This window comes from Paramisgurnus dabryanus, chromosome 14, assembly GCF_030506205.2.
Source record: "Paramisgurnus dabryanus chromosome 14, PD_genome_1.1, whole genome shotgun sequence".
In the NCBI taxonomy this organism is placed as follows: domain Eukaryota; kingdom Metazoa; phylum Chordata; class Actinopteri; order Cypriniformes; family Cobitidae; genus Paramisgurnus; species Paramisgurnus dabryanus.
This window is the reverse complement of record NC_133350.1, coordinates 1,932,298-1,958,303: the sequence shown is the minus strand read 5'-3', so window position 1 is coordinate 1,958,303 and position 26,006 is coordinate 1,932,298. Positions and strand designations below refer to the sequence as shown.

Sequence of the window (26,006 nt, the reverse complement as noted above, 5' to 3'; positions counted from 1 at the left end):
CCCTAAAACCACCTACTGGTAGGGTTCTCATTTCATTTTATGTTGATATAGTGTTATTTCATGTCAGTTTGATGGCACGATGTTAGAGTTTCATGGAAAGAAGATTCACCTCAGAGAGTTATGTTAAGCTGATATTCAGCTCTCAAGAGAATTTATGCTTCATTCTTGAAAGTCAAGCTGTGAAATAATGTTAATGATGTTCTACTTGTACATGGGGTGTCAAGAAGTCCACTTCACCTGCACCTTTGGAATATTCCACTTTTGCTTTTGAGCTGTCTACTTGGAGCTAACTCAGAAACTTCACAACCGATTCTGCTAATCAAGCCTTCAGGAAGGAAAGTGCAAGAAAAGCTTCTATCTCGAGCCGCTGGGTCTCACTCATCTCTTCACGATGGGACAGCAGCTCTATACTGATATCTGCAGTTCTGGAGTATTTTTTCAAATCAAGCTCATCCCTGTCTGGTGGAAAATAAACTAAATATGCCACAGTGTAGATACAAATGACCGATCAACACTTAAAACACAAAGGCAGCGACACAGGCAAATAACACACACATTTCCAAGAGACTGAAGAGAGAGGCTCGTGTGAGCTAGACTGCTGGTGACTGTGTGATGTAGTAATACACTTAAACAGATACTGCGGTGTCAGTACAGACCGGTTTCGCTCATCTGCAAGTACAAAATAGTTATTTAAGGAAGACATTATTGTGTAGGAAAAGAAAAATGTATGTGTATGATGGTTTGTGCAGTATTGCTGAACTGACTGTTAGACGCTTATAAAATGCCCTCAGTGTGCATTTAGGAGGCGTGAGGATAAAGCTGGAGGCATTTCAAGAAGAGCTGTTGCATCCATACATGATAGCCAATCCCTCTGCCCAAACCTGGAGAGCTTGCATACGTGACACTGAGTTTAAGCAAAGTCATCTGACATCATTTTTTTTACGTGTTAGTGAGTCACAATATTGGCGTTCTGACTGAATTCATGCTTTTGTACTCACTTGTGCTCTGCATACTTTTTTTGTGTGCCTCACAAGTAGATAAATATGGGTGATTTTTTTCTTTACCAAGTCTTGCTGGTTTAACTGTTGCAAAGATGTGTGAATGAAAAGCACAAATGTTATATTTCACTTAAATTGTGATGAAATAGAGACATCTGCTGACAGCCGATCAGGTCTAACTTGATTTATTTGAAATCAAAGGCACAGTTGTCTCCTTTTTACATTTCTTACAGGTCCTGTTTGTCCCTCGGCTTTGACACAGAAGACACAGAGAGTCTCTGAGGGGTCTTTTCTTTAGTGCTGAAACCCTTCATCGAAATTCCCCTCACAGAGTGGTCCGCAGGGGCCAATGTTGTCCTGAAGAAATCAAACAAGAGCTCTCACATTCCACACACACTGAGGATGTCCATTCACAAGTCATCAACAGCAAAGTGGAAGAATTTTTCCAAAAATGTTAACAGTATTATAGGGAGTAATTCCACTTGCCAGCATTTAAATGCATTTCTATGGAAAAAAAATTACATTCATAGATAGATATATAAGTAACATACAAAATGTATTTCAATATGCTACAGTTATAATCTGTAGAGGATTATTACTAAACATTTCTATAAAGTGTTAGCAAGAAATAGAAAATCATTCAGTTCTGCCGTCAGTATTTAACAATAAATGATATTATAGACTGCAGTGAACAATTCTGCTGTTAATGCAAAACTAAAAGAGCACAGCAAACTCAGATTAGAGACATTATAGTGTTTATGTGTTTGGCTTTCTCACCTGCAATATGGCTGCTGCTGGAATCAAAAGATCTTCTCCATGAGGTGGCAGTGCATCTCTCTCTCTCTCTCTCTCTCTCTCTCTCTCTCTCTCTCTCTCTCTCTCTCTCCCTCTCTCTCTCTCTCTCTCTCTCTCTCTCTCTCTCTCTCTCTCTCTCTTTCTCTCCCTCTCTCTCTCTCTTTCTCTCCCTCTCTCTCTCTCTCGTTGTGCTGCTGTAGGGATAGATGTTCGCAGCATTCAGACATTCAGCGGTGTGTCTGCTCTGAATCTCAGTGGATGTCAGGCGCACTGCGGGCTGGAGGATGATGCTCAATAATCCACCGGTGTTTCTCAGCATCAGCATCACTGTGATGATGATGACGACCCATCCATGTGCGCTGAAGATTAGCAGAAAACACACAACTCATAACTGATGCATCATCTTCAACATTATTTCTCCCCAGTTTCAGTCTAAATTTGAATGCGATCGACATGAAGAGGATTTATTAGATCTCATGAGATTTAAAGCTGGATTTGTTTATTTTTCATTGGTTTGGGAGAGAAGCAGATCAGTTTCCTCGTGATCTGATGACCAGGATCCTCACATTGGGTAGGAATTATTTCATAAGTCACTTTTATTCTTTTATATGACAGAATTGTTCCCACTTATTTTTTCTTTGACTTTAAATAATTAAAGTGAAATGATATGCAGAAGTAATCAATCAAATACATTTTGTGTGTTATGTATTAAGAGAGACTTACAGAAAGAGAAATATTGCTGCAGATCGATTATAGCCATTAGTGACTCTGCTGATGTTTTAAATCATTCCAGTTATTTATTTATTTATTGAAATTGTTTTGTGTGCCGTGAGTAATATGGCGTATTTCTGTCGCTTTACACCGCAGTGACTTCAGTCAAATGCGCCCTTCATCTTGATCTTGATTCAAATATGAACCAGATGTCGCACTGGTAAATCATTTCACTGCTTTATTTCGTGTCTCTGGCTGGGTCGCGATCGTTCACGCAAAATGATTTATTTCATTCTGACAAACGCGTTTGCAGCATCTTAGAAACGACCCGCGCGATATGAGAGAGAGAGAGAGAGAGAGAGAGAGAGAGAGAGAGAGAGAGAGAGAGAGAGAGAGAGAGAGAGAGAGAGAGAGAGAGAGAGAATACTGTACAGAACAGATGTTCACAGAAAACAGTGGCAATAATAAAAGTCTGCCGCAAAACACGTCACATGAAATCAACCTGTTGTTTACTTTAGCGTGTTTTTTTGCGTTGTATTTTGTTTAATTGATTTAGTTTACTAATAAAAAATATTTATGTCACCATCCACTAGGCCATTTGTTCACAGTGATGAATACATAAAGTAATAATTAATAAAGAAAAGTAATAAATGAAGTAATAAATCCCCTTTACAGATTATTATACTTTATATTATATGGATATATTATACATTTCTAAGGCTTTTAAAAACGAATACGTTCGAGACGACCCATAATATTTTCTTGCTGTGAAGTAATCAGGGAACTCAATTAGATGCCAATGAAATGATTTTCCAGAGGTCAGGGGATTCGTCAGTCGTCAGATTCTGTAATCTCTCATTGATATCAAGATACTGGGCATTGTAATGCAGTGTCCATTGAATTGTGAATCATTTTTATTTTTAACTGATGTAAGTGGTTTAATGAAAGCACTTTTTTACTCTGCTGATGAGAGAATTTTTAGTCGTTATGTTCACAGTGTAAAATCTTTCTTTCACAGTCCAGCTCCATTGGGAGCGATTGCTAGGATTTATTAGGGTATCAGCTGAAGGTCGAAGCATCTTACATTTACATTTAGGCGTTTAGCAGACGCTTGTGTCTAGGTTGTAAGGTTATGTAAGGTTCTGTCCTGTAGCTGGAAACAGAGGTATGATGATCCTCAGGGACAACCACTAACTTACTTGGACAATGTTGTGCAGAAAAGCTTTTTTTCTTTACCTGCATGTGCTTTTAATTAATTGGCTAACTAGTTTTACCAGTCGTCACTCAGAAAGACCATATGTTGTATGTAGTGAGTGACATTTTAAGTTTCCTTCCTATTTTAGAGAAGGTTCTTAAGTTCTTGGCTGTAAATTTGTGGCCCTGTGGAAAACTCATTCTTTTGATGAATTACATACTGTAGGCTTTTCTTATATAACTGGATGATTCACAATTGTTTACAAACCAGAATTTTACTATGTAGATGCTGAGAGCTGCACACTTTTACTCTCTTTTACATGAATATGTGCCTGTGTAGCTGCAGCAGGGTCTGCTTGCTCTGAGCAGAAGGACGCATTTTGGATTTTTTTCATGCAAAACGTAGAGTTTGCATGCAAGACGTAGGTTTCATCCTCCCCTCACTTGCAGTTATCAGGTATATAACTGTTTTAAAAAAGGAGCAATTAAATAAGCACAACAAATGTTCATTCTACAAAGAGCAATTTAATATGACTTTAATTTAATATTTATTTACTTCAGCTGGATTCAAGCTGATGTCACAAAACCCTAGAGTATAGTCTATCTACTTATACCTATAAGTCGGAGCGTCCTATGCTGTAATTTCTACCTTAAAGGTTGTCATTGTGAGCTTAAAGGAAAACACCACAATTTTTCAAAATGTTAATATGTTCTTCCCTCAACTAGGACAAATTAATACATACCTCTCTTTTCTCAATGCATGCACTTAATCGTTGTGCATTGCATCCATTTAAAGACTAGCCCCATTCATTCCTTAGGATCCAAACAGGGATGAATTTAGAAGCCACCAAACACTTTAATGTGTTTCCTGTTTAAAGTATAGGGGCACAAAATAAAACGTGGCAATTTTTTAAGCGGATATAAAATGAGAACTATATTGTATGGCGGAAGAGCACCTAGTTTGCAGCACTTTGACCTCGGTGATGTTACTGAGCCTAAGATCGAAGTGCTGTGCAACAATTAGGTGCACGCATTGAGAAAAGACAAGTAAGAATTATTTCCAGGGATGCGCAATATTTATCGCACAGATAATTTATCGGCTGATATGGGTAAAATGATGTCATTTTTATCGATCCGATAAATATCTGTAATCCGATAACTACATCCGATAATGTACATGTGCTGGTAAAACAATAAATCAGTCTGATCCACTTTCCGAGTAGAAGTGACTGCAGCTTAAATGGTGGCGCTCATTACGTCATCATCTTTAAACAAACTTTCTCTGGTCTGGAAGTTTTTCTCTGTGGCAGCGGATGACAATGCTTTTGCTGTACATGTGCAGCATGGATTCTGAGAGGAGGAAAAAGGCATCAAGTTAATACAAACAATCTCATCTCACTTGAGAGGTCTTCATCGCTGCGAAGATGTGAATATGAAGAAGTCGCGGTTACTAGCACAAAGCCTACATCGGTTTCACACCACAAGCGTGAGCAGCGCATACTGTGCAGTTTAATAACCTAACCCTAACCCTAGTATATAAATATCTCAAGTTCTTATTTATGAGCAAAACCTCTTCAAGACGCCTTTTGATGGTCAGTGTAATTTATATAACTGATTTGTTTAATCCACATTAATTTCGTGCTGTTCTGGTCCGTGTAATGAAAGATATAGACAAAATATACAATTAAAAACCCTATGGCACATTTTGAAGTTTTATGGTAAAATAAAAATATCACTCAGTGATTGACAGCATGATGCAATCGATCGTGTTTCAACAGTTTAAGCATAAGATTTATATTTATACATGTATATGTTTCTCTGAAGATTATTATGATAGATGAGGATTCATTTGGTGCTGGGCAGAAAGTGAATGACAGCGCAGTCTTCTGGCAACAGTGTGCTTTTAAATATTTTATTGCTTTCTGTTAAATTGCTCAAAGTCAAGACTGTTTAAAACACACTTGGCATCACATTCATGATTTTATGGTAAAATATTTTTTTTCACGTCAATCCATGACCATTTAAACCATAAACAATGTGCGGTGTACATGCTTTAACTTGTTAACATTCAGCAAGTATTTGAGAATGCTAAGTTTTCCAAAGACAGCAAAAGGCTAATGCTATAAATGAGAAAGTGATCGAATTTATAGTCATCAAAGACCAACCTTTCTCCATGGTAGAGGATCCGAGTTTTCTTCTCTGATGTTTTCATCCCTGCTTTGTACAAGTTTGTGGCCACACACATTCATAATTTTGACAACACTGGACAACGCCAGTTTCACCACGGACATTTGTACATCTGATGTAAGTCCGGTCAGTATGCTTAGTTTAGCCTTAAATTTCATAGTACAGGGAATTGTGCATGTGACTATAAAGGCTTTGAATCTTGAAAGAATCCTGAATATTGAAGTTAGGGATGGTTGTATATCTGTACTGTTCCTATTGTGCTTCTACATAAGATTGTGTGGCATCCGTGTGTTTTGGGTTTAAATGTGTGAAACACAGGCCAGTATCACGTGTTTCTGATGGAGCATTGTGCTCGCAACCCTAAGGTCTCAAGTATGATTCTCTGTGAATGGGCATAATAAATGTACACCGCTATGCCCGGTACAGCAAGACGCTTTGAATGAGACTGTCTGCCAAATGATGTACAGGTAATGAGGAGGAAATTGATGTATTATTTTAGATGAGGTTAAAATGCTTTTGTAAATGAAAATTAAAAAAACAACAACATTACATATAGTAAAGGATCTGCCCAGTTGTGTTATAATAAATGGGTTGTATTTGGTAGAATAACTGTTTAAGAGAGTTTGTATCCTCTGTATTTCCACTGAGACTTTCTTTTGCGCTGTCTTTTATCATTTATTTGTAGGGCAGGAGACCCTGTCTAAACGGGCAGTTAAAGAGGTGAGCTGGGGGGGGGGAGTCTGCAGGTCATTTATCAGAATAAAGTGCAGCACATGGGAGAGGGCGAGCGCTGGACGCTCGGAGACCACCAGTCATTAGTGCTGACCGCTGTAAGAAAGTGAACAAGAGTCCAGTCACATGCATCGCTCAACCTCAATAAAACCTGTTTTTCTCCAAACTCACAGCCATGGACTGACACACAAACACACACACACACACGCACGCACGCACGCACACACGCACTTACAAACTCACGCGTGTGGGCTTGTGTTTTTTGTTTCTTATTGGCACAACAATCATGAAATAATTTGAAAGAAATCCATGAACTTTATGAGTTATCAAGCAATATGTTTTTTTTTGCCGATGCCGATATTAAAAAGGCAATATGGTTGATTGGCTGATAGGATTCCAATATTTCACTAATGTATTTACAGAACAATGTAATTACAATTATTTAATCAACTTAATAATTCAACTGAATAATTCAACTAATTGAACATGTCTTGTGCATAATTATTACAAATATATCCTCTTAAGTAGGGGAGAAACTGTGACAGCATATTTAGCACACAACCCTTGACAGAGCTGACAAATATTGCGTTATTTTGTTACCGTTTTGTGTGTGTAGGTCCAGAAAGCTGTTTTCAACCATAATAAGTAAATTCCTAAAGCAGTCATTTTTTCTTACAAAAAAAAATGGTTTTATGTGTAAGAGTACAGATCAATCTACAGGTTATTTAGTGCTCTAACACATCCTGAAGTTTCACAAAATAAAAGTAAATCAGGTTTTAAGTTCCTGTCGGGATGAAAGTAACACTTGCTTATACTGTTGCATTATGTGGAGAATTTATATTATTCTAATTTGATTTAATTTTCATAGTGTTCATACTGTTGTAAAATGATTTATTCGCAACAATTCAAGTTTGTGCTGTCGGGTTGCTTTTGAAACATTTGTTGAAACTGAAATTTAAAATGAAAATGTAATTTCATATTTTTTTTGCAAACATAAACAACAAAATATGTTTGCAGTTACATAGGTCATAATTAAGGTCATAGTCATTTATGTTTACTAAAAAACAAGTGTAACACAAAAATCTATCTTGTTCTGTTGTGTTACTTTTGACCCACCTGTGTGTTACTTGCATCACAGCTATCAGGGTCAACAGTAACATTTCACTACTTATGTTCACAGTGAAATTATACTGAAGTCGTTAGACATTTGATCAAAATTCCACCTGTTATTGATTGACCACACTTGTGAGTTACTGACCACAGCAAAAATATATCTCTGTCTAAAACATTATGTTTAAAAAGTTTTTCTGAAAAAAAAAAATACTTTCACCCCTGCTCTTCCCCACTTGAAAAATATGTTTTAAATATTAGTACAAAAAATAATAAAAAAGAACAATAAATAAATATTTTTTTTGTGCATAATGTAATAGAAATTCAAACCACAGTCATATGATATGTCTGTTAGGTAAGGTAAAATGTTTTAGCTGTCTGTTTGTATCATAAAGACACATACACATCAGAGTGTTGCTGTATGAAACACAACCTAACGTAACATTACAAAGTGAATGATGATTTCATTTTATCGTCTGTCAGATGTTGGCTTTTTGTGTCTTATCTGAGTGTCTTTTCATTGGGAAGAGCTAAGTTAAGGAACAGAAAGATTTATCATCGGATAAAAAAATGATCAATATCACTGAACATTCTATTGATGTACTAAAGTCTCATTAATGTAGTATTTATTAAGTAAAAACGTCTTTTTTGCTGTTAATGTGGACATTAGGACATGTAATTAAGACATGATTATTACAAAATGTTAGTGTTTTCTACAGTAAGTGTATAAATACAGGCAAGAGAAATCAGACCCAGCAAGACAGAAATCCCTCAAGTTTCTCTCTCTCACCTCTACAGTATGGCTGAGATGCACTAGTATATAATGTGAAACAGATTTTTTGCGTTTTGCGTGGGTGGGCAGATCCTAGAGATGGAGGTGTTTGCTACAGTTTCTCTCAAATAGAAATGTTAATGACCGGCAAGGCCAGCTGGCACATCGATTTCTGAGAGAGAGAGAGAGAGAGAGAGAGAGAGAGAGAGAGAGAGAGAGAGAGAGAGAGAGAGAGAGAGAGAGAGAGAGAGAGAGAGAGAGAGAGCAATGGTGTATAAGGGGACCATAGTTTATTTTTAATTAGTTTTATGTTAAGGGTTGATTTCTCTCTAACTCGTTGATCGTTTAGTGTTTCACAGATTGAAGATATTTTTGTTGGCATAATTTTTTTACATGCAGTATTACCAAAAGGTCAATACATATGTACACACACACGGAAGGAAAAAGTGTTGCCAAATGAAAGTGAAAGTGACAGTGACGTGAGTATTTGCCAATGTATGGTAACCCATACTTGGAATGTGACCTCTGCATTTAACCCATCCAGTGAATAGTGAACACACGCACTGCAAGTCGTGAACACACAAACACCCGGAGCAGTGGGCAGCTATCCCTGCAGCGCCCGGGGAGCAATTAGGGTTAAGGTGCCTTGCTCAAGGGCACCACAGTCGCAACCCGCCGGTCGTGAGCCTCGAACCGGCAACGCTCGGGTTACAAGCCCGACACTCTAACCACTAGGCTACAACTGCCCTTTATGAAACAATAGAATAATAAAATAATACAATTCAAGGTTGTGTTTTTCCTTGTTATACAGACAGAAAGCTAGGCAAGCGCTTCTGCTTTAATTCCTCATCGCTGACTCTTATTCCCCACTAACAATGTTTTGTCTAGTTTAACATTCTGACATTTTTAGAAACTCGTGTTTGGCTTGAATGGAACCGTCCCTTTGGCGTGTGTTATTGGTTAAAAATCTGCCTCCTGAAGCACATGAAGGACTTTGTGCAGGAGAGACGGCTACGCGCTAACATGCCAGTTGCAGCCCCGATGCAACAATTACAAGTGAGAGCGGTTTCCTTGGAAACAACAGAATGAAGTTGTGCATTTGCGAAGGCTGCGTGTGTTCAAAATGAAAATGTCATATTGTTGAATTGTACATTCTGTTAAATCTCTAAGCCTGTAATCCATGTTAATGTGCTCCATGGCTCTTATGCATTAGATTAGATTATCATCTCTAGCGACAGTATTTGACTGATGACTGCAGACTGTGCACCCGCATATAGTTTTTTTTTGTCTAAACACATTTTACTTTGCATATAAACATTCTGCTCAAAAAGCAGGTGGAATCAAAAATGCACATTTTACCATTGTGCAACAAAGAGTCAATCACAAATCACCACATAATCAAATGCTGAAACTCTTAACAATATCACAGTAAAAACCTACGGTATGGAAATTTACATGGGATTTGCACAAAGTGGTTCAAAAGTGTACATCACATCACATGGTTTTTTGCACTGGTAATGTTCATGTGGTTTTTCTGTAATACAGATACTTTTCACATCCCCGGAAGTAAAATGCACTATGAAATTGACTTACCAATCTAAAGACGGGTAAAAAGAAAGAAGAAATCATCAACAGAGATCCAACAGAATTGGATATTTTTAACACAGCCCCTCTAGAAACTGCCCATTTTGTACTGGATGAGAACAAAACTTTACTCCACTGCAATTGGGCAATTTTGTGAAAGTTTAGCATTAAATAATCGACATGCAATGACATCACTGTTCGCTGCAGATCCAGCTCCTTTGTTTCATAAATCATGTGCAATGTTCGACATGTGCAATGTTTATCTCTGGGTTACTATAAAAATGCTTTAAGGAGCATTTCACCCGTAAAACATTAATCTTTATTGAAAGTGTGTTATATTTGTAGGTGAAATTAAGCATACATTTAGAATTTGGTGCCTGTTTGACCGAGAAAAGGGGTGTTTGTAGTCTCACTCCCTCAACAAAGATATTGGACCTTCTTTCAATGATGCAAAATGATGCTTTTTACATCATTGAAAGAAGGAAGCGCAACACTGAAATCTGTATTTCTCAATGATGCATGATCAGACACCTCTCTCAGTTTCTTCATGACGCTGTTGCTTTGTGTTTTCGTTTCAGAAACTGAAAATGAAACCTCAGGTTCCTCTGCAGATTCTGCTGTACGCCACAGTCATCAGAAGTCTAAAAGCGGTTTCTAAACGAAACTCGGGTAAGATAACATTGTGCTTATATCACGTTTACACACTCGACTGTGTGTGTGTGTGTGTGACATCTGAATCAAGTGCTGTGTTGTTTTCATGAGCTGAATGATTCAAATTAAAAATGTTATTATTTAATTGAGAAATCAGTTAATGATTCTTGTACTTTTAGTTTTGCTCCAGCATGGGATTTTTTGGGAATGATCCGTGTTTGAATGATCAAGTGTTGTGCTCTTGTCTTCTTGCAATTTTCTTATTGGCTGGCTGTAAATGAGGGGGAATTAATTTCCTGTGTATTTGCTTCAAAAGTGTGTGCACGTGTATTCGTTTGCATGCATGTGTGTGCGACGGGCCATAGAGAGGTGTGTCGCCGCATGCTGAGGTCCAGATGGCTGATTTGGTGTTGCGTGGTGGGACGCGACTCCTCTCCCATTATCTGGACTAATCGGAAGCAGCGGGGTGTGACGGCGGTCCGTATTGGAATCGTCTTACGGGAACGTATTGAAGGTGGCACCTGGCGAGGGGGGCGGGTTTGACTAACACGATGAATAAGATCCCTGAGGAATATTTCACGGAGACCCATGGGAATATGAAGCATGTAGCACTTCTTACATATCCCAATATACTGTTAAAAAGCCACAGAATTATTCAACCCCAAGAATCCTAAGCCGCATCCATTGTAGGTCAACATGTTATGATGACAATATGAATATCTGTCTCCTTCCCTCGCAGTCAATTTACCATAAAAAGCAGGAAAACGGTACATACAGCTACAAGACTACGAGAGCGATATTTTTCTTTACAACAGTTCGACAGCATACAGTAAGTGTGTAGATAAATTAAAAACAACAAGAACGTGTCTATTTAGTGTGATACTACAGCGTACCGTTGAAAGGTTCTCCTAGGACCAGCGGTGTGTTTATGTGCTCGAACAGATTTTTCGCATGTTTATATGCTGCTTTTGATTTCTTTTAGCAGAACTGTTGAAATGTTTACATGAATGTTTTTCTGCAGTGTCGATCTTTTCAGATCTGTAATAGATTTGCTTTGAATGTTCTTTACGCATCTCAGCATGTGAGAGAAATGTTCAGGTTTCTCTCGGTTAAAACACTAATGTTAATGAAGCACTTGAGCGAATAACACAAATTAAGTTGATGATTGTTTACAGTGTGGTATATAGCAGACACTTTTATTTAAAGCGACTTGAGTAAAACAGCAAAGTGATCAGTCATTGGAAAGCAATAACATATGAATTGCCTTGCAAAGTCAATTTCAGATTAAAACATTTTTGCTGATCATTAGGCACACAATCTGCATCGAGAGAGAGAGAGAGAAGATTAGTTTGTTTTTTAACATATGGTTCCTGTCAAGAGTTCACAGAAGAGCAGAAGTGTGGGGGCCAGTGGCGGCTGGTGACTTCTTTTTTCTAGGGCGCTCGATGCGAAGTTTGTCACATCATGTATGAGCCCTTCATGTGTGTGGTTTGTAATTTCATAATGTGTGTTCGGCGCGTCGAGTGAACCTGTGTGCATCACATGTCTTGTCAAAATAAGTGCCTGCTGCAGATGCGTCTAGATGGTTTATGATAAAAGAGACGGTAACATAATCTCTCATAATCTCATGCGTAATAAGAGTTTACTGTTAAGGGAGTGTCTTGCGTGTATTTTGAAAACATGGGCAACACACATGACACTCTGAACAAACATTTTGAATTAGCGCCTCTCGGAAGAGCAGTCACGAGCCGCCACTGGTGGGGGCCCAAGGCAAAATTAATCAGTGGGGCCCTTTTGACAGATATTTTTACATTTTTATTGATATATATTTGTTTTCATAAAAGTACAATTGTTTAAATAGTCTAAACTAGGGCTGTCAATAGATTAAAATATTTAGGGCCCTATTTTAACGATCTGAAACGCAAGTACGAAGCGCAAGTGACTTTGTGGGCGGATCTTGGGCGCTGTTGCTAATTTTCCTGGCGGGAGAAATAACTCTTGCTCCAGGCGCAAATCAATAAGGGGTTGGTCTGAAGTAGGTTCATTATTCATAGGTGTGGTTTGGGCGTAACGTCAAATAAACCAATCAGAACGTCATTCAACATTCCCTTTAAACGCAAGTGCGCAAGTTCCATGGCGGGTTGCTATTATTATGACGGATTTACCAGGCGCACGCCAGGAGCGTTTCACAGCCGAGGAGACCGACGTTCTTGTAAGAGCAGTCAAAGGCAGAGAAGTTGTTTTGTATGGGGATGGGAGAAACCCGCCCAAATCAGCGTCGGTTAAACAGGCGTGGGAGGAAATAGCCACAATTGTCTCATCAGCTGGCATCCCCAGGACGTTGCGCCGCAAGCGCTACAATGATGTCAGGAGGGGGAATCCCAAGCTTGCCAGCATAAATCAGGCACGACGTGTAACGGGACGTGGATCTGCCTCTACACAGGACCTGACCGCTGAAAGCCAAGAAACGCAAGCAGTCCAACCCCAAAGTACACTTACAAATCAAGTTCACATACATTAAGGTTTCTTATGAAAACATTTTTATTATTATTTACATAAAATAAACGTGATTTCCCTTATTTCATGTGTTAATAATTTTTATTTTAACAATTTATGATTTGCAAAAATAACTGTTGCATCTGTGTAGATTAGATAAGCAACGTGTGTGCACGCTATACATTATGGTCAATCATGCGCCCTTAAAATAGCATAATGAACAACGCGCATTGCGCCACTGACTTTAGACTTTTTTTCTGGTCAGTGGCGCAATTGTTTTTTGAAACTGCAAAATAGCATCAGGGATGGTTTGCGCCGGAACACGCCTCCTTTTTTGCGCTGAACCGCCCAGGGAGCGCAAGTTCATTCCATAGTTTGCCGATGTGCGTCTGTGGAGGGAAAAACCCTCACCCTCAAAGTCATTTGCGCTGGGTGCAAGATAGGGCCCTTAATCTAGATTAATCACATGATTTCATGATTTAACTCTCGATTAATTGCAAATGAATCTCACATTTTTATTTGTTCTAAATTTACCCTAATTTAACACTTTTCAGGTTTTTAATACTCTAATCATATATACATATAGATGTTTAATCAAATGTATGTTAACAACAACCTGTTTACTTTTTTAACAGAACCATCAAGCCATTGTTTTGTATATGAATTTTCCTTTCAAAAGACCCTTTTCTTTCTCCATTTCTGTTTGCTGCTGCATCATTTGTGACCCGTGCTGGCACGTTGAGTCGGAATTAGCATTGACATTCTCAGAACAATGCATGCAAAACATGCAGCATGACAGAACTACACCTGTTTGAAGTTGACAGAGTCAGAAATAAATTACCACAAAAATTACCACATCCATACCTTAAATGACAGTACCACATCCATACCTTAAAATCACTGGTAAAACTAATAGATTTAGCACACACAAAGCAAAAACATCATATATGTTAAACTTTTATTGTTTGATTGACATTGAGACAGATAGAGATCTACTATATAAAGGATCTAATATAGTGTTACACTGTCAAAAATAAAGGGACAAAGCTGTCACTGTGGCAGTACCCTTTAAAAAAAGGTCGTAAAATGTACCATTTGGCTACAAATATCAATCTTTGAACTGCCAATATGTATCTTTGAGGTACTAATTTTGGCACTTTTTGAGTACAGAGGTGTACCTTTTTGACTTTTGTACATTTATTTCTGATAGTCAGATATTTTTACCCAACGGTTAACCAAAAATGTACTTAAGCCATAACAGATTATAGATCCTACCTGTGTGAATTCTTGTCAAAACAGATAATTTTAAAACTGTAATTTTGTGTAGTCTATATATCGGGGTCGCACTTGCACGTCTGTGTGCACGCGCTTCAGATGTCAGTCAGTGTGAGGAAGATCGCTTTTGAGTCGTGCTGCTCTTAATAACTCTTTATCATTAATCAGGTCCCAAACTTTATATCTCTTAATAATAATTTTAACATCAAGCAAGTCCTGCACTCTATTTTTTTATTAACCCTCTGGGGTCTGACAATTTTGGGACACTGTCAGAGGTTCTGACATGCTCTTACATTTAAACTTTTTTCAGTTGCTTTAAACATATTAATGGCAAGTGTCTCATAACACTGCGTTCAGCACAAACTGGGCTAAAATATTATATGAGCTACATGTATGTACATGTTTGTATTTTTGAGAGAAAAAATGTTTATGCGTGGTTTTTAAAAAAGCTAAATTTTTAAGTCACTGATATAAGTCCACAAAACCCATACTAAACATGTTTTAACAAGACTTTTCTAAACAGAATCTAGTAGTCTAGAGTTTTTTCTTTAAAATGATGTGAAAATCATCCTGCCTACTCATTCACATAAACCAATATATTGATTTAGAAATTGTAAGTTTTTGTTTAGAGGGGCCGCATGCAAGAAGGATTGTTTGACAGCTAGCAAACAATGAGCTGCATAATGAGCTGCATAATGACGCAGTAATGTGAGAGGGAACTACAGTAAAGAATGTGAGGACAAATAAATACATGTTTGTTTGAGGTTTATTAAGAAGTTAACAATATAATCAAAATAGAAATGGTCAGTAGGACATTTTCAGTTTATTTGGAAACAAACTCTATTCAAAAACTTAACTTGTATAAGAAACTGATAGACAACAGAGCTGCAAATTTCATGTGGCTCATGTTACCATATAACTTTATGTCCAAAAAGTGTGAATATGTTTTTCCACTTCATAGTTTTGTACTGATGAGAGGGATGCAGACCTGTAAGAGAGTTATGAACAGCTGTTAGCATAAATTGTCCACAGAAATACCTTTACATACTGATGGGTAAATGATAGCACTATATTCAGATAAGCTATCATGTACATTAACTAAATTTAGAACATCTCAGATAAACATCTGCAGTAATTAGTTATATAAAAAGCTGTTTTCAGATGAATGTTTTCAGATGCCAGTCCCCTTATCGTCTAGCTTCTGTTTTAAACGCGTTTCTGTAAGCGCGTATGAACTTTAAAAACACATCGCATATGGCGTCCATGTGCACGAGCTGCGTCTCCGTGCAAACAACACGGCGCTCATAAAAAAACGGTGTCGCGTGTAAAGCGCAATGTATGGAATTGCTTGGCATATAAACAATATGGAATCATATTACAGCAGATCCCGCAGTGCAGCATTACTCAAAGTTGCCATGAAGGATACGAAAGTGAATAACTGTGTCTAACACTGTACAGCATGTAACAGATATTCGCCATTACGGGAGGTCACGCGAACTCATTTGTAAATAAGCATGTAAACATGGAATCATGTTACAGCACACACTTAAAAGATACAGCAGTGCAGCATTACTCAAAGTTGCCATGAAGGATACGAAAGTAAATAACTGTGTCTAACACTGTACAGCATGTAACAATGAAATCCACCATTATACGTGAAATCACGCGTCCTCGTTTGTAAACAATGCTAACGTTTTTCAATCAGAAGCGTGCAGTCTGCTGAGGCTGCTTATGTAGGCTGAACTGCACAAGCCGTATTACATGATAGCAAATATAAATGGTATAAATTATCTGTTACTAAAAATCCTCCTCCAGTGCGTCTTCCATTGTTCTTCTTCTTAGGTAACGTTAAAGATAAACGCTTCTCTTCCTCAATACCTAGACATAAATGAAGATATTCCTCACGTGTGTGTATAAAGTTTATAATCCAAACATGCGGTAAAGTCTTTAAATCTGATCAAACTTTACGCTTTGTTATTATTGTTGGAACTGCTCGTCTCTTCATTACCATGTCAACAGCGTGTACCGCCTGTGGGCGTGACCGCATTAAAGATAATGAAGTCAGCCAGGAAAAACGGGACTCTCTTTACTTCAATGCAGATTATATAAACAGGCATTATTTGTTTTTGATTATAATTAGCTTGTTTAAAAGTAGACATTTCAGGCTTTCTTTGAATATGTGTATCATGTTTGTGTGACGGGTATTCGCGGAGTTAAAATTGATTTTTGTAATGTGATTTGAGAGACAGCTGACGGAGACAGAAATGTCTGAATGCGCACCCTGTTTATTTTCTTTTTTGACAAAAACACAAAGATCTATTGTTATTGTGAATGTACACTAATTAAAGAGGACCCTTCACAGTTTCAAATGATGTCAAACACGTAAGTGTATGATTATTAATGATGGAGTATTTTAAGTTGATTCTGCTATGATAAGGAGAAAACACGTCAAAACGCGTCCATGCGTTTTTGGACCCCTGGGGGGTTAATGCACTTTAAAAGCAAACCAAAATTAAAGGAGACGCATCTTTGTATTAGATTAAGCATTTGGACGGTAACGTTTTACCTCTTAGAAAACTTACAAATAAAGTCTATTTCAGATGTCCAATGAGCATTTAGAACATTGGTTTTGCCAGACAAGAGCTTAATGTTCTTATTTCTCTGAAAACCTCCAGCACTGGTCACAGGCTGCGTCTCAATTCATTCAACTTGGCTAGACCAAGGTTTAAATAGAAAAAGTGCATTGCGTTAATAGCCGTTAATAAAATTAGTGGCGTTAAAATTAATTTGCGTTAACCCGTTATTAACACGTTAATTTTGACAGCCCTAGTTAAAACACATCTAACAGAAGTGTTTACTTTTACAGAACAAATGTTTTTATTTTTAAAACAACAAAATCTTCAATATTCTTAATTTTTTTTCAAATATTTACTGTACATTATAAGTACTGTGAAGCTATGCTTAAGCAATGCTCCCACGTAGAGAAAGGTTTAGTTAGTGTTGGTTTTACAATTTTCTACTTTACTAGTCAGTGTTTTATAGAAGTGCTCTCTGTATAACAGGCATCTTCAAGTACTCTTCTTCGAGGGCCAGAATACATATGACCCGGGCCAAACTTTTACCCCTATTTTTACCTTTTATATTTTTTTTACTTTTACCTATTATATATTATAGGCTAGGTTATTTTTGATACTTTTTGTTATGGGTCATATATTAAAAAACACTTATAAACAAAAAAGATGCACACTTTAGTATTTTAATTACTGAATGCTTATATTTTCTTTTTAATATTTTAAAAACAAATGCAGTTTAATAAGAGCTAAATATCAATAGTTCAACTATGAACATTGCAAAAAAGTAAATAAGAATAATTAATCAACCAACAAGTGTATATTTGTATAGCACTGTAATCTCTCTGGCATCCTTCCGTCTCTGGAGACAATGGATTAGTTGCGCCCAAGTCAGTCTGTCGTTGATTTGCAGTGCCTGCTGTGGCTGAACAGTCCAATACAAGAGCGGCAGTTGCTGCAGGTAAAGCCTGTGACTGTTCTCTGCCATGTACGCTGCCTCTTCTCTTCCTGCTGTTCCTCTCGCTCAGCTGTTCCATCGCTCAGCTGTTCCATCGCTCAGCTCCATACTGGTCCTTACGGCGAGCCGCCGGCTGACACGGTTTGCAGTGGCAGCCTCCAAGTCTGAAGAATTTAGGCTGCTGGCTTTCAGGTCACACTTTAAGACGTCTTTGTATGGAAGCACTGGTCTGCCTGTTGGTCTAGTGCCAGAGGCGAGCTCACCATAAATGATGTCCTTAGGAATCCGGCATCTTTGTGAGAGGAGTGCGTGCATGCTGAATGTCTTTGCCTGAGCCAGCACTTCAGTAATTGGGACACGGTCCTGCCAGGATGCTCCTGAGGCAGCGCAGATGGAAAGAGTTGAGTCTGCGTTATTACCAGGTATACATAGTCCACATCTCACTGCCCTAAATAAGAGAGCTGAGGACAATGACCTGGTACACTTTTATCTTAGTGTTGATGGTGAACATTGTTCCACACTCTCTTGGTCAGGCGAGTCATTGCTATTGATGCCCTGCCAATCTTTGTATTCAGCTCGTTGTCCAGAGAGAGGTTGCTGGAGATAGTGGAGCCAAGATATGTAAAGTCCTCCACTACCTCAAGGGTGTAATCGCAAATTGAGAAGCAGGAAATGCTGCTGACGTCCTGGCCATTACATTTGTTTTCTTTAGGCTGATGGTCAGCCCAAACTCAGCTGCTGATGAGACGCTGTAGTGCTGGCATGGTCAGCAGATAGCATCTCTCTAATCAGGATCCTGCGCATCTTGGTCTTTGCGCATAGACGTGCAAGGTTGAAAAGGTGTTCTCCAATTAGCAATCCGCTGAGCATTGTTTCTGGCCTTCGGGAGTGTCAGTTAAGGCTTTCTCTGAAGGCTCAAGCTTGAAATCTAACAGAGCTGTTTGTTTAGCTGTGATGACAGGCTCAAGTTTGGTTATTTCTGCATCAAACAGGTCAGGATTTTACTTCTCCAGCTTGCCGAATATTGCCATAGTCGAGTTATAGATGGCGTTATTGATGTGGCTCCATATCTCTTCAGCACCGCTGTCTGGGCAGTCCGTAAAGGGCCACTTTAATGGCACTAGTAAAACGTGTACAAACGTCTGGGACTGATATCAGGGCTGTGTTGATATGTGGCCGTCCTTTCAGCTTGGAATTGTGGATCTGCTTGAGGTAAAGCCGTACCTTGCTCTCAATCAGTGAGTGGTCAGTGTCACAATCGACAGCTGCGGGTTGTGAGAATGCAGTATAACAGAGATCTTCTAGTAATGACAAGGTCCAGCTGGTGTCAGTGACGGGATCTGGGGTGGTGCCAGGACACTCGGTGGCATGGTTTGGTTGAGGAAAACGAGTTTGAAATACACAAGTCATGGTACAAACAAAGTTCCAACAGTCTCTCCCCATTTTCGGTAAGCTTGCCAATGCCGAAGTGGCCAATGCAACGGGGCCAGGAATTATGGTTGGCCCCGATCCAGCCGTTGGAGTAACCAAGTAGGAACAGGTGATCTCAAGCTCTTTATAAATTTTGCCCTTGTCTCAGCTGTGGATCAGAGTGTAGAAGCATAGATGCACAAGATATTAAACCGGCCTGAAGAGGTAGCAGGCGGAGAGAGAGGATTCTGGGCGAACCTCCAGAAGGCAGCTCAATTGAGGACAGCATAGAGTTCCTCACTGCAAATCCAACGCTGTGAATTTGAGGCTTCTCAGGCTCCTTTCCCTGCCAAAAGAACGTATAGTCCTGTTCTCTGAGGCTGCCGTTGGAGGGGAGTCTAGTCTCCTGTAGGGCAGCAATGTCGATGTCCAGTCATTTCAGCTCATGATTGAAAATGGCTCTCTTCCTGGCATCATCAATTTGATGTGATTCGTCAGAGTGGCCAGGACACATGGTTCTGAAGTTCCAGTTCCCTTTCAGTCTGTCACTACGACGTCACGTCGTGACCGACGAATTGGGAACCGCTCCGCGGGTGACCTATCTACTTCGAGAACTATAAGAAACGCCAATGAACTTGGCATGCAGGTATTTGCATAATGCCGGCGCCGCCCCGCCAGGTGCGTATATAAGCCGCAGGTGCACAATACCAAATTAGCTTTTTGCTTCGAAGCCGGCAGACATCTGCTCTCGAGAAGCGTATACTGATCTTCGTAGATCCCTGTTCTTGGAGGAAAAAGATCTCAGCTTGCTGAAGTTGGTTGGGCAAAGACACCTCAGCGGAGGCTCGCAGTGTTTTCTCCACCCTTTCTCTCTCTCTCTCTCTGTCCCTTTTAAGACTTGAGTTGAGTGAGTGCGTTTGCCTCTCCCTGTGTGTTTCACCAGCTCGCACAAAAAGAGTGATTTCCCTAAAAGAGCAGCACGTTTGAGCTTTGTGTCTTTTTAAAGACAGTCACTCATTCGTGTCACGGTCGGGTGCGTCTTTTTAAAGATGGCATTCCGCCCGTGTTCCGTTTCTGGATGCGGTGTGTTCATCGCTCCCCGGGATGGCCACGAGCGCTGTGTTTCGTGTCTGGGGCTCCAGCACGCAGAGGCAGCGTTGCGTGATAGTTCATGCTCCACTTGTGAGGGCATGACTATGGCGGATTTGCGGAGACGGGTGTCGTTTCTCCGGGAACGGCACCCGCCTTCCAAGTCTGGTGCTGCTAAGGGCGCAGCTACCAAACTTGCGAAGGATGACCTCCGTATAACGGTGCTGGGTCGGTCTGCTGGTTCGTCCAGCAGCTCCCAGCGCCCTGATCCGTTGCCAGCGGAGGTCCCGATGGAGACGAGCGGCCCGTGTTCTACGGTGTCCTCGCGCTCTGTCGAGCCTCCACCGGACGCGATGTCCACCGTAACGTCGGAGGGGGGGTTGTCAGCCTCGGACGTCGATCCAGATCCGCTCCCGCCTTCGGGTCGGGTTGCGGGTCCTGCGTTCGACCCCGAGATGGCAGCCATGCTCGCTCGGGCGGCGGCGGCGGTCGGCTTGGAGTGGACTGAACCTCCCCCACCTGAACCGTCCCGCCTCGATGATTGGTACTTCGGGGGTGCCAGGGCTTCTCAGTCCTCGCCCCCGGTGCCCTTCTTCCCCGAGGTGCATGAAGAGCTGACGCGGTCGTGGAAAACCCCGTTTTCCGCCCGGAACCGGCCGTTTCAGCCTTCACCCCTCACCTCTCTCGAGGGTGGAGATGCCAGGGGGTATACTGGTATCCCGTCAGTGGAGCGGCCGGTCGCGATGCAGTTGTGTCCGGCCGGTGTCGCTTCCTCCTGGCGGGACCAGCCTACTCTCCCCTCACGGGCTTGTAAGCAGTCTTCGGCGCTGACCGGTGCTGCTTACAAAGCTTGTGGGGAGGCAGCTTCAGCCCTGCATGCCATGGCATTGCTGCAGGTTCATCAGGCTAAGGCTCTGAGGGACCTGCACGCGGGAGGTCACGACTCGGCGGAGTTCTCTGAACTGCGTGCGGCCACTGATCTGGCGCTTCGTGCGACCAAGGTCACCGCACGCGCCGTCGGGCGTGCGATGTCTACCCTGGTAGTCCAGGAACGCCATCTCTGGCTGTGTCTGGCGGACATGAAGGATGCTGATAAAACCCGGCTCCTGAATGCTCCGGTTTCCCAGACCGGCCTGTTCGGCGAGACGGTCGAGGAGTTTGCCCAGCAATTCTCCGCGGCCAAGAAGCAGACTGAGGCCATAGCTCAAATCATGCCGCGTCGGAAGCGTCCTGCGCCTGCCCCGTCCACGTCGGCGCCTCAGCCTGCTCCTCGCCGAGGGCGTCCTGCGGCGGCCGCCTCCGTTCCTCCCCGGGGCTCTTCTAAGAAGCGAGGAACCGGTCGCCAGCAGCCCGCCCCGCCCGCTCAGCCCGCTCCGAAGGGTGGAAAGAGGAGATCGAAGCGGCCCTGAGACGGGCGACCTAGAGATGGAGGGGATCGCTCTTCGGGAGATGGTGAAGGCACCACTCCCCCCACCGGAGGAGGGCCGGTTGGGGAATCTTTTGTTTCATTTTTCTGTTCCGCCGACTTTTCAGTCGGCACCCACAATTCCACAAAAAGAGCGAATTCCACTTCCATCTCTAGGTCTTCAGATGAGCGCCGGAGACACGAGCGGGCTCATAACCCCCCCTCGTTCTCCGACTCATCAGAGGAGTTCGAGAGCAACGCACGGGCTCATAACCCCTTCGCGCTCTCTGACTTCTCAGGGGAGAGAAGACCATCACGGGCTCATAACCCATCGTCTTCCTCCCCCTTCGCCAGAGGGTGCATCGAGTGGCGTGAGGTGTCTTCAGCAGAGCCTCCCTTACTCACCCACCCAGCAGCGGACTCAGGTGAGTGTTATCATGCACAACACTACTGTCGGTGCGGCCAATACGCACACACCGGCGATCACCTCCGTTGCGCCCGCCGCGGGTACACCGATCGTGCCTTTAGTTCCTCTCGCACGGTGTCTGGGGGCGTGGGAACAGCTTCCCAGCCCGTCGCGTTGGCTTTTACGCACGATTCGTCTCGGCTACGCGATCCAATTTGCCCGGCGTCCCCCCAAATTCTCCGGCGTTCGTTTCACTACGGTGAGAGCTGCCGATGCGCACGTCCTCCGTGCGGAGATCGCTGTCTTATTGGCGAAAGACGCGATCCAGCCGGTCCCTCCAGCCGAGATGAGGTCGGGGTTTTACAGCCCTTACTTTATTGTACCCAAGAAAAGCGGCGGCTTGCGACCGATCCTGGACCTGCGTTCGCTGAACCGTGCACTTCACAGAATGCCGTTCAAGATGCTGACGCCCAAACGCATATTTCCATGCATTCGTCCAAACGATTGGTTTGCATCTATCGACCTGAAGGACGCGTACTTTCATGTATCGATTCTCCCCCGGCACAGGCCGTTTCTCCGCTTTGCGTTCGAGGGGCGAGCATACCAGTACAAAGTCCTCCCATTCGGGCTCTCTCTGTCGCCCCGTGTATTCACCAAAGTAGTGGAGGGGGCTTTAAAACCCCTGAGAGAGAGAGGTGTGCGCATTCTCGCGTATCTGGACGATTGGCTAATAATAGCTCAAACACGTCAGACGCTGTGCGATCACAGAGATTTAACTTTAAAACACCTCGCTCGTTTGGGTCTTCGGGTCAACTGGGAAAAGAGCAAGCTTTGCCCCGTGCAGAGAATCTCTTTTCTCGGTATGGAACTGGACTCGATCGATTTGACAGCTCGTCTAACAGAAGCGCGTGTACAGTCGATTCTGACTTGCCTGAATACATTCAAGAGCAAGAGCGCGGTCCCGCTGAAACAATTTCAGAAGCTTTTGGGGCATATGGCAGCAGCCGCAGCTGTAACTCCGCTCGGACTGCTCCATATGCGACCGCTTCAGCATTGGCTTCACGATCGAGTCCCGAGGAGAGCGTGGCTGCGCGGCATTCACCGTGTTATCATTACACCTGCGTGTCGTCGCACTTTCACTCCGTGGTCAGACCGTGCGTTTCTCCGAGCCGGTGTGCCTCTGAGACAGGTCTCCAGGCATGCAATAGTATGCACAGATGCTTCGGACACGGGGTGGGGGGCCACGTACGATGGGCTTGCGGCTTCGGGGGTCTGGACGGCACCCCAGCTGCATTGGCACATAAATTGCCGAGAAATGTGGGCTGTATATCTTGCGCTCGTCCGTTTCAGCAACGAGTTACAGGGCAAAGATGTATTAGTTCGCACAGACAACACTGCGACCGTGGCGTACATCAATCGTCAAGGCGGTTTACGCTCGCGTCACCTGTCGCATCTCGCCCGTCATCTCCTCACTTGGAGTCAGAAGAATTTGAGGTCTCTTCGTGCCATTTACATCCCGGGCACGCTCAATGTAGAGGCGGATGCGCTCTCTCGGGCTGCGCGTCCCGGCGAATGGCGACTCCACCCCATTGCGGTTCAGCAGATTTGGAGACGTTTCGGCAAAGCGCAGATAGATCTGTTTGCTTCCCCAGAGACGACCCATTGTCGCCTGTTCTATTCACTAGCCGACGACTCGCTCGGCGTGGATGCATTGGCACACAGCTGGCCGCGAAACATGCGCAAATACGCGTTCCCTCCGGTGAGCCTCATTGCGCAAACCCTATGCAAAGTCCGGGAGGACGAGGAGAGCGTGCTGTTGGTGGCACCGTATTGGACAACCAGGAGTTGGTTTCCAGAACTCTCTCTCCTCGCGACAGCCCCTCCTTGGAAGATTCCCCTGAGGAAGGACCTTCTTTCTCAACAAGAGGGCACATTATGGCACCCGCGCCCCGACCTGTGGAACCTCCATGTGTGGTCTCTGGACGGGGCACGGAGGATTTGAGTGATTTACCGCAAGAGGTATCTAACACTATTGCTGCAGCGCGAGCGCCGTCTACGAGACAGGCTTACGCGCTTAAATGGAACCTGTTTGTCGACTGGTGTTCTTCCCAAAGTGAAAACCCCCGAGAATGCCCGATTAGTGTTGTGCTTTTATATCTCCAGCGCCGTTTGGAGAATAGGCTGTCACCATCCACTATTAAAGTCGATATCGCTGCGATATCAGCTCACCATTCACCCGTAAACGGTAGAACAGTGGGTCAGCACGACCTGGTCATTAGATTTCTCAGAGGCGCTCGAAGACTGAATCCTTCGCGTCCTCCCTCTATTCCTCCTTGGGACCTGTCCTTGGTGCTGAAATCACTCCAGGAAGCCCCATTTGAGCCTCTGCATAGTGTGAGTGTTAAATTTCTTACTATGAAAACATTAACTCTCCTTGCTTTGGCTTCTGTTAAGAGGATAGGGGATATTCATGCATTTTCGGTCGACGAATCGTGCCTTCAGTTCGGGCCGGCTGCATCCAGCGTAACACTGAGACCCCGGCCCGGCTTTGTGCCCAAAGTTCCCACCACTCCTTTCAGAGATCAAGTGGTGAACCTCCAAGCGCTGCCTTTGGAGGAGGCAGACCCAGCCACGGCTTTGTTATGCCCTGTTCGTGCACTACGTGTGTATATAGACAGGACGCAAAGCTTTAGGACCTCAGACCAGCTCTTTATTTGTTTCGGTGGTCAGCAGAAAGGGAAAGCTGTCACCAAGCAGAGGATGTCCCATTGGATTGTGGATACTATAGCCCTTGCATATCAAAAGCAGAATGTGCCTTGTCCGTTTAATTTACGTGCCCACTCTACACGCAGTGTGGCATCATCTTGGGCACTGGCTCGCGGTTCCTCGCTAACAGATATTTGTAGAGCTGCAGGCTGGGCGACACCTAATACGTTCACAAGATTCTATAGTGTTCGTGTCGAACCGGTTTCCACTCGGGTTCTTTCTACTAACTAGTTAAGAATGCCGAGGGTCGGCTCGTGTGTCGGCTTGGAGCCTCTATTTTGGTGCTGCACATCTGCACCAATATGGAAGGCCATCGGGGCAAAAACGTCTAAAAAACTGTTTTTGCCTCTCCTCCACCGCCCTGATAGCTGGTGTTGCGGAGCATCCGCTGTCAACCTATCACTGATGTATTCTCTGTAAACCTGTGTAGGCTAGGCGTCCACATTTGTCCCCTACGTGGGGTTCATTTGTGTGTATACTCCGTGGGGTACTAATCCTCCACGTTTTCCTTAGCAGAGCCTGCTCTGCATCTCTCTGCATACTATGTTTTGTTCAGAGACTTTTATGAGCAACCTTCGGTTGTTTCATATTTTTATGTCATCCATTCAACCTTCTTAGGGGATGGCTTCCGCAGTGTTCTAGCTCCGCTCAGTTTAGACGCTTCCCCAGTTCGCTGCTTCACTATCGTGGGTTAAGGAACAGGTAGTGACCGGCCTTCTGCATTTCGCCTTAGGTTCCGCCCCCTATGTGGAGGGCGGAGGGCTTTTACAGACACTGGAAGGGTTCAGCTGCAGTGGCGTTTTGGTAGGGATTCCCAATTCGTCGGTCACGACGTGACGTCGTAGTGACCGACTGAAAGGGAACGTCTCGGTTACGTATGTAACCCTCGTTCCCTGA

At 42.7% G+C, this 26,006-nt stretch overlaps 1 protein-coding gene across 3 annotated transcripts in view; it reads left to right on the top strand.

The window, feature by feature from the left end:
- The first annotated feature begins 2,015 nt into the window (after positions 1-2,015).
- The window catches only part of il1rapl1b (interleukin 1 receptor accessory protein-like 1b), a 172,925-nt gene continuing 148,934 nt past the window's right edge, over positions 2,016-26,006 (top strand). For 2 of the 3 annotated variants that reach the window (XM_065259325.2, XM_065259324.2), the window contains exons 1-2: positions 2,017-2,364; positions 10,662-10,752. In XM_065259325.2, coding sequence (XP_065115397.1) covers positions 10,671-10,752 — 82 coding nt within the window. In that variant the 5' untranslated portion in view covers positions 2,017-2,364; positions 10,662-10,670. Of the gene's footprint in view, positions 2,365-10,661; positions 10,753-26,006 lie in introns of all 3 variants that reach the window. The other variant, XM_065259326.2, reaches the window with a different exon arrangement.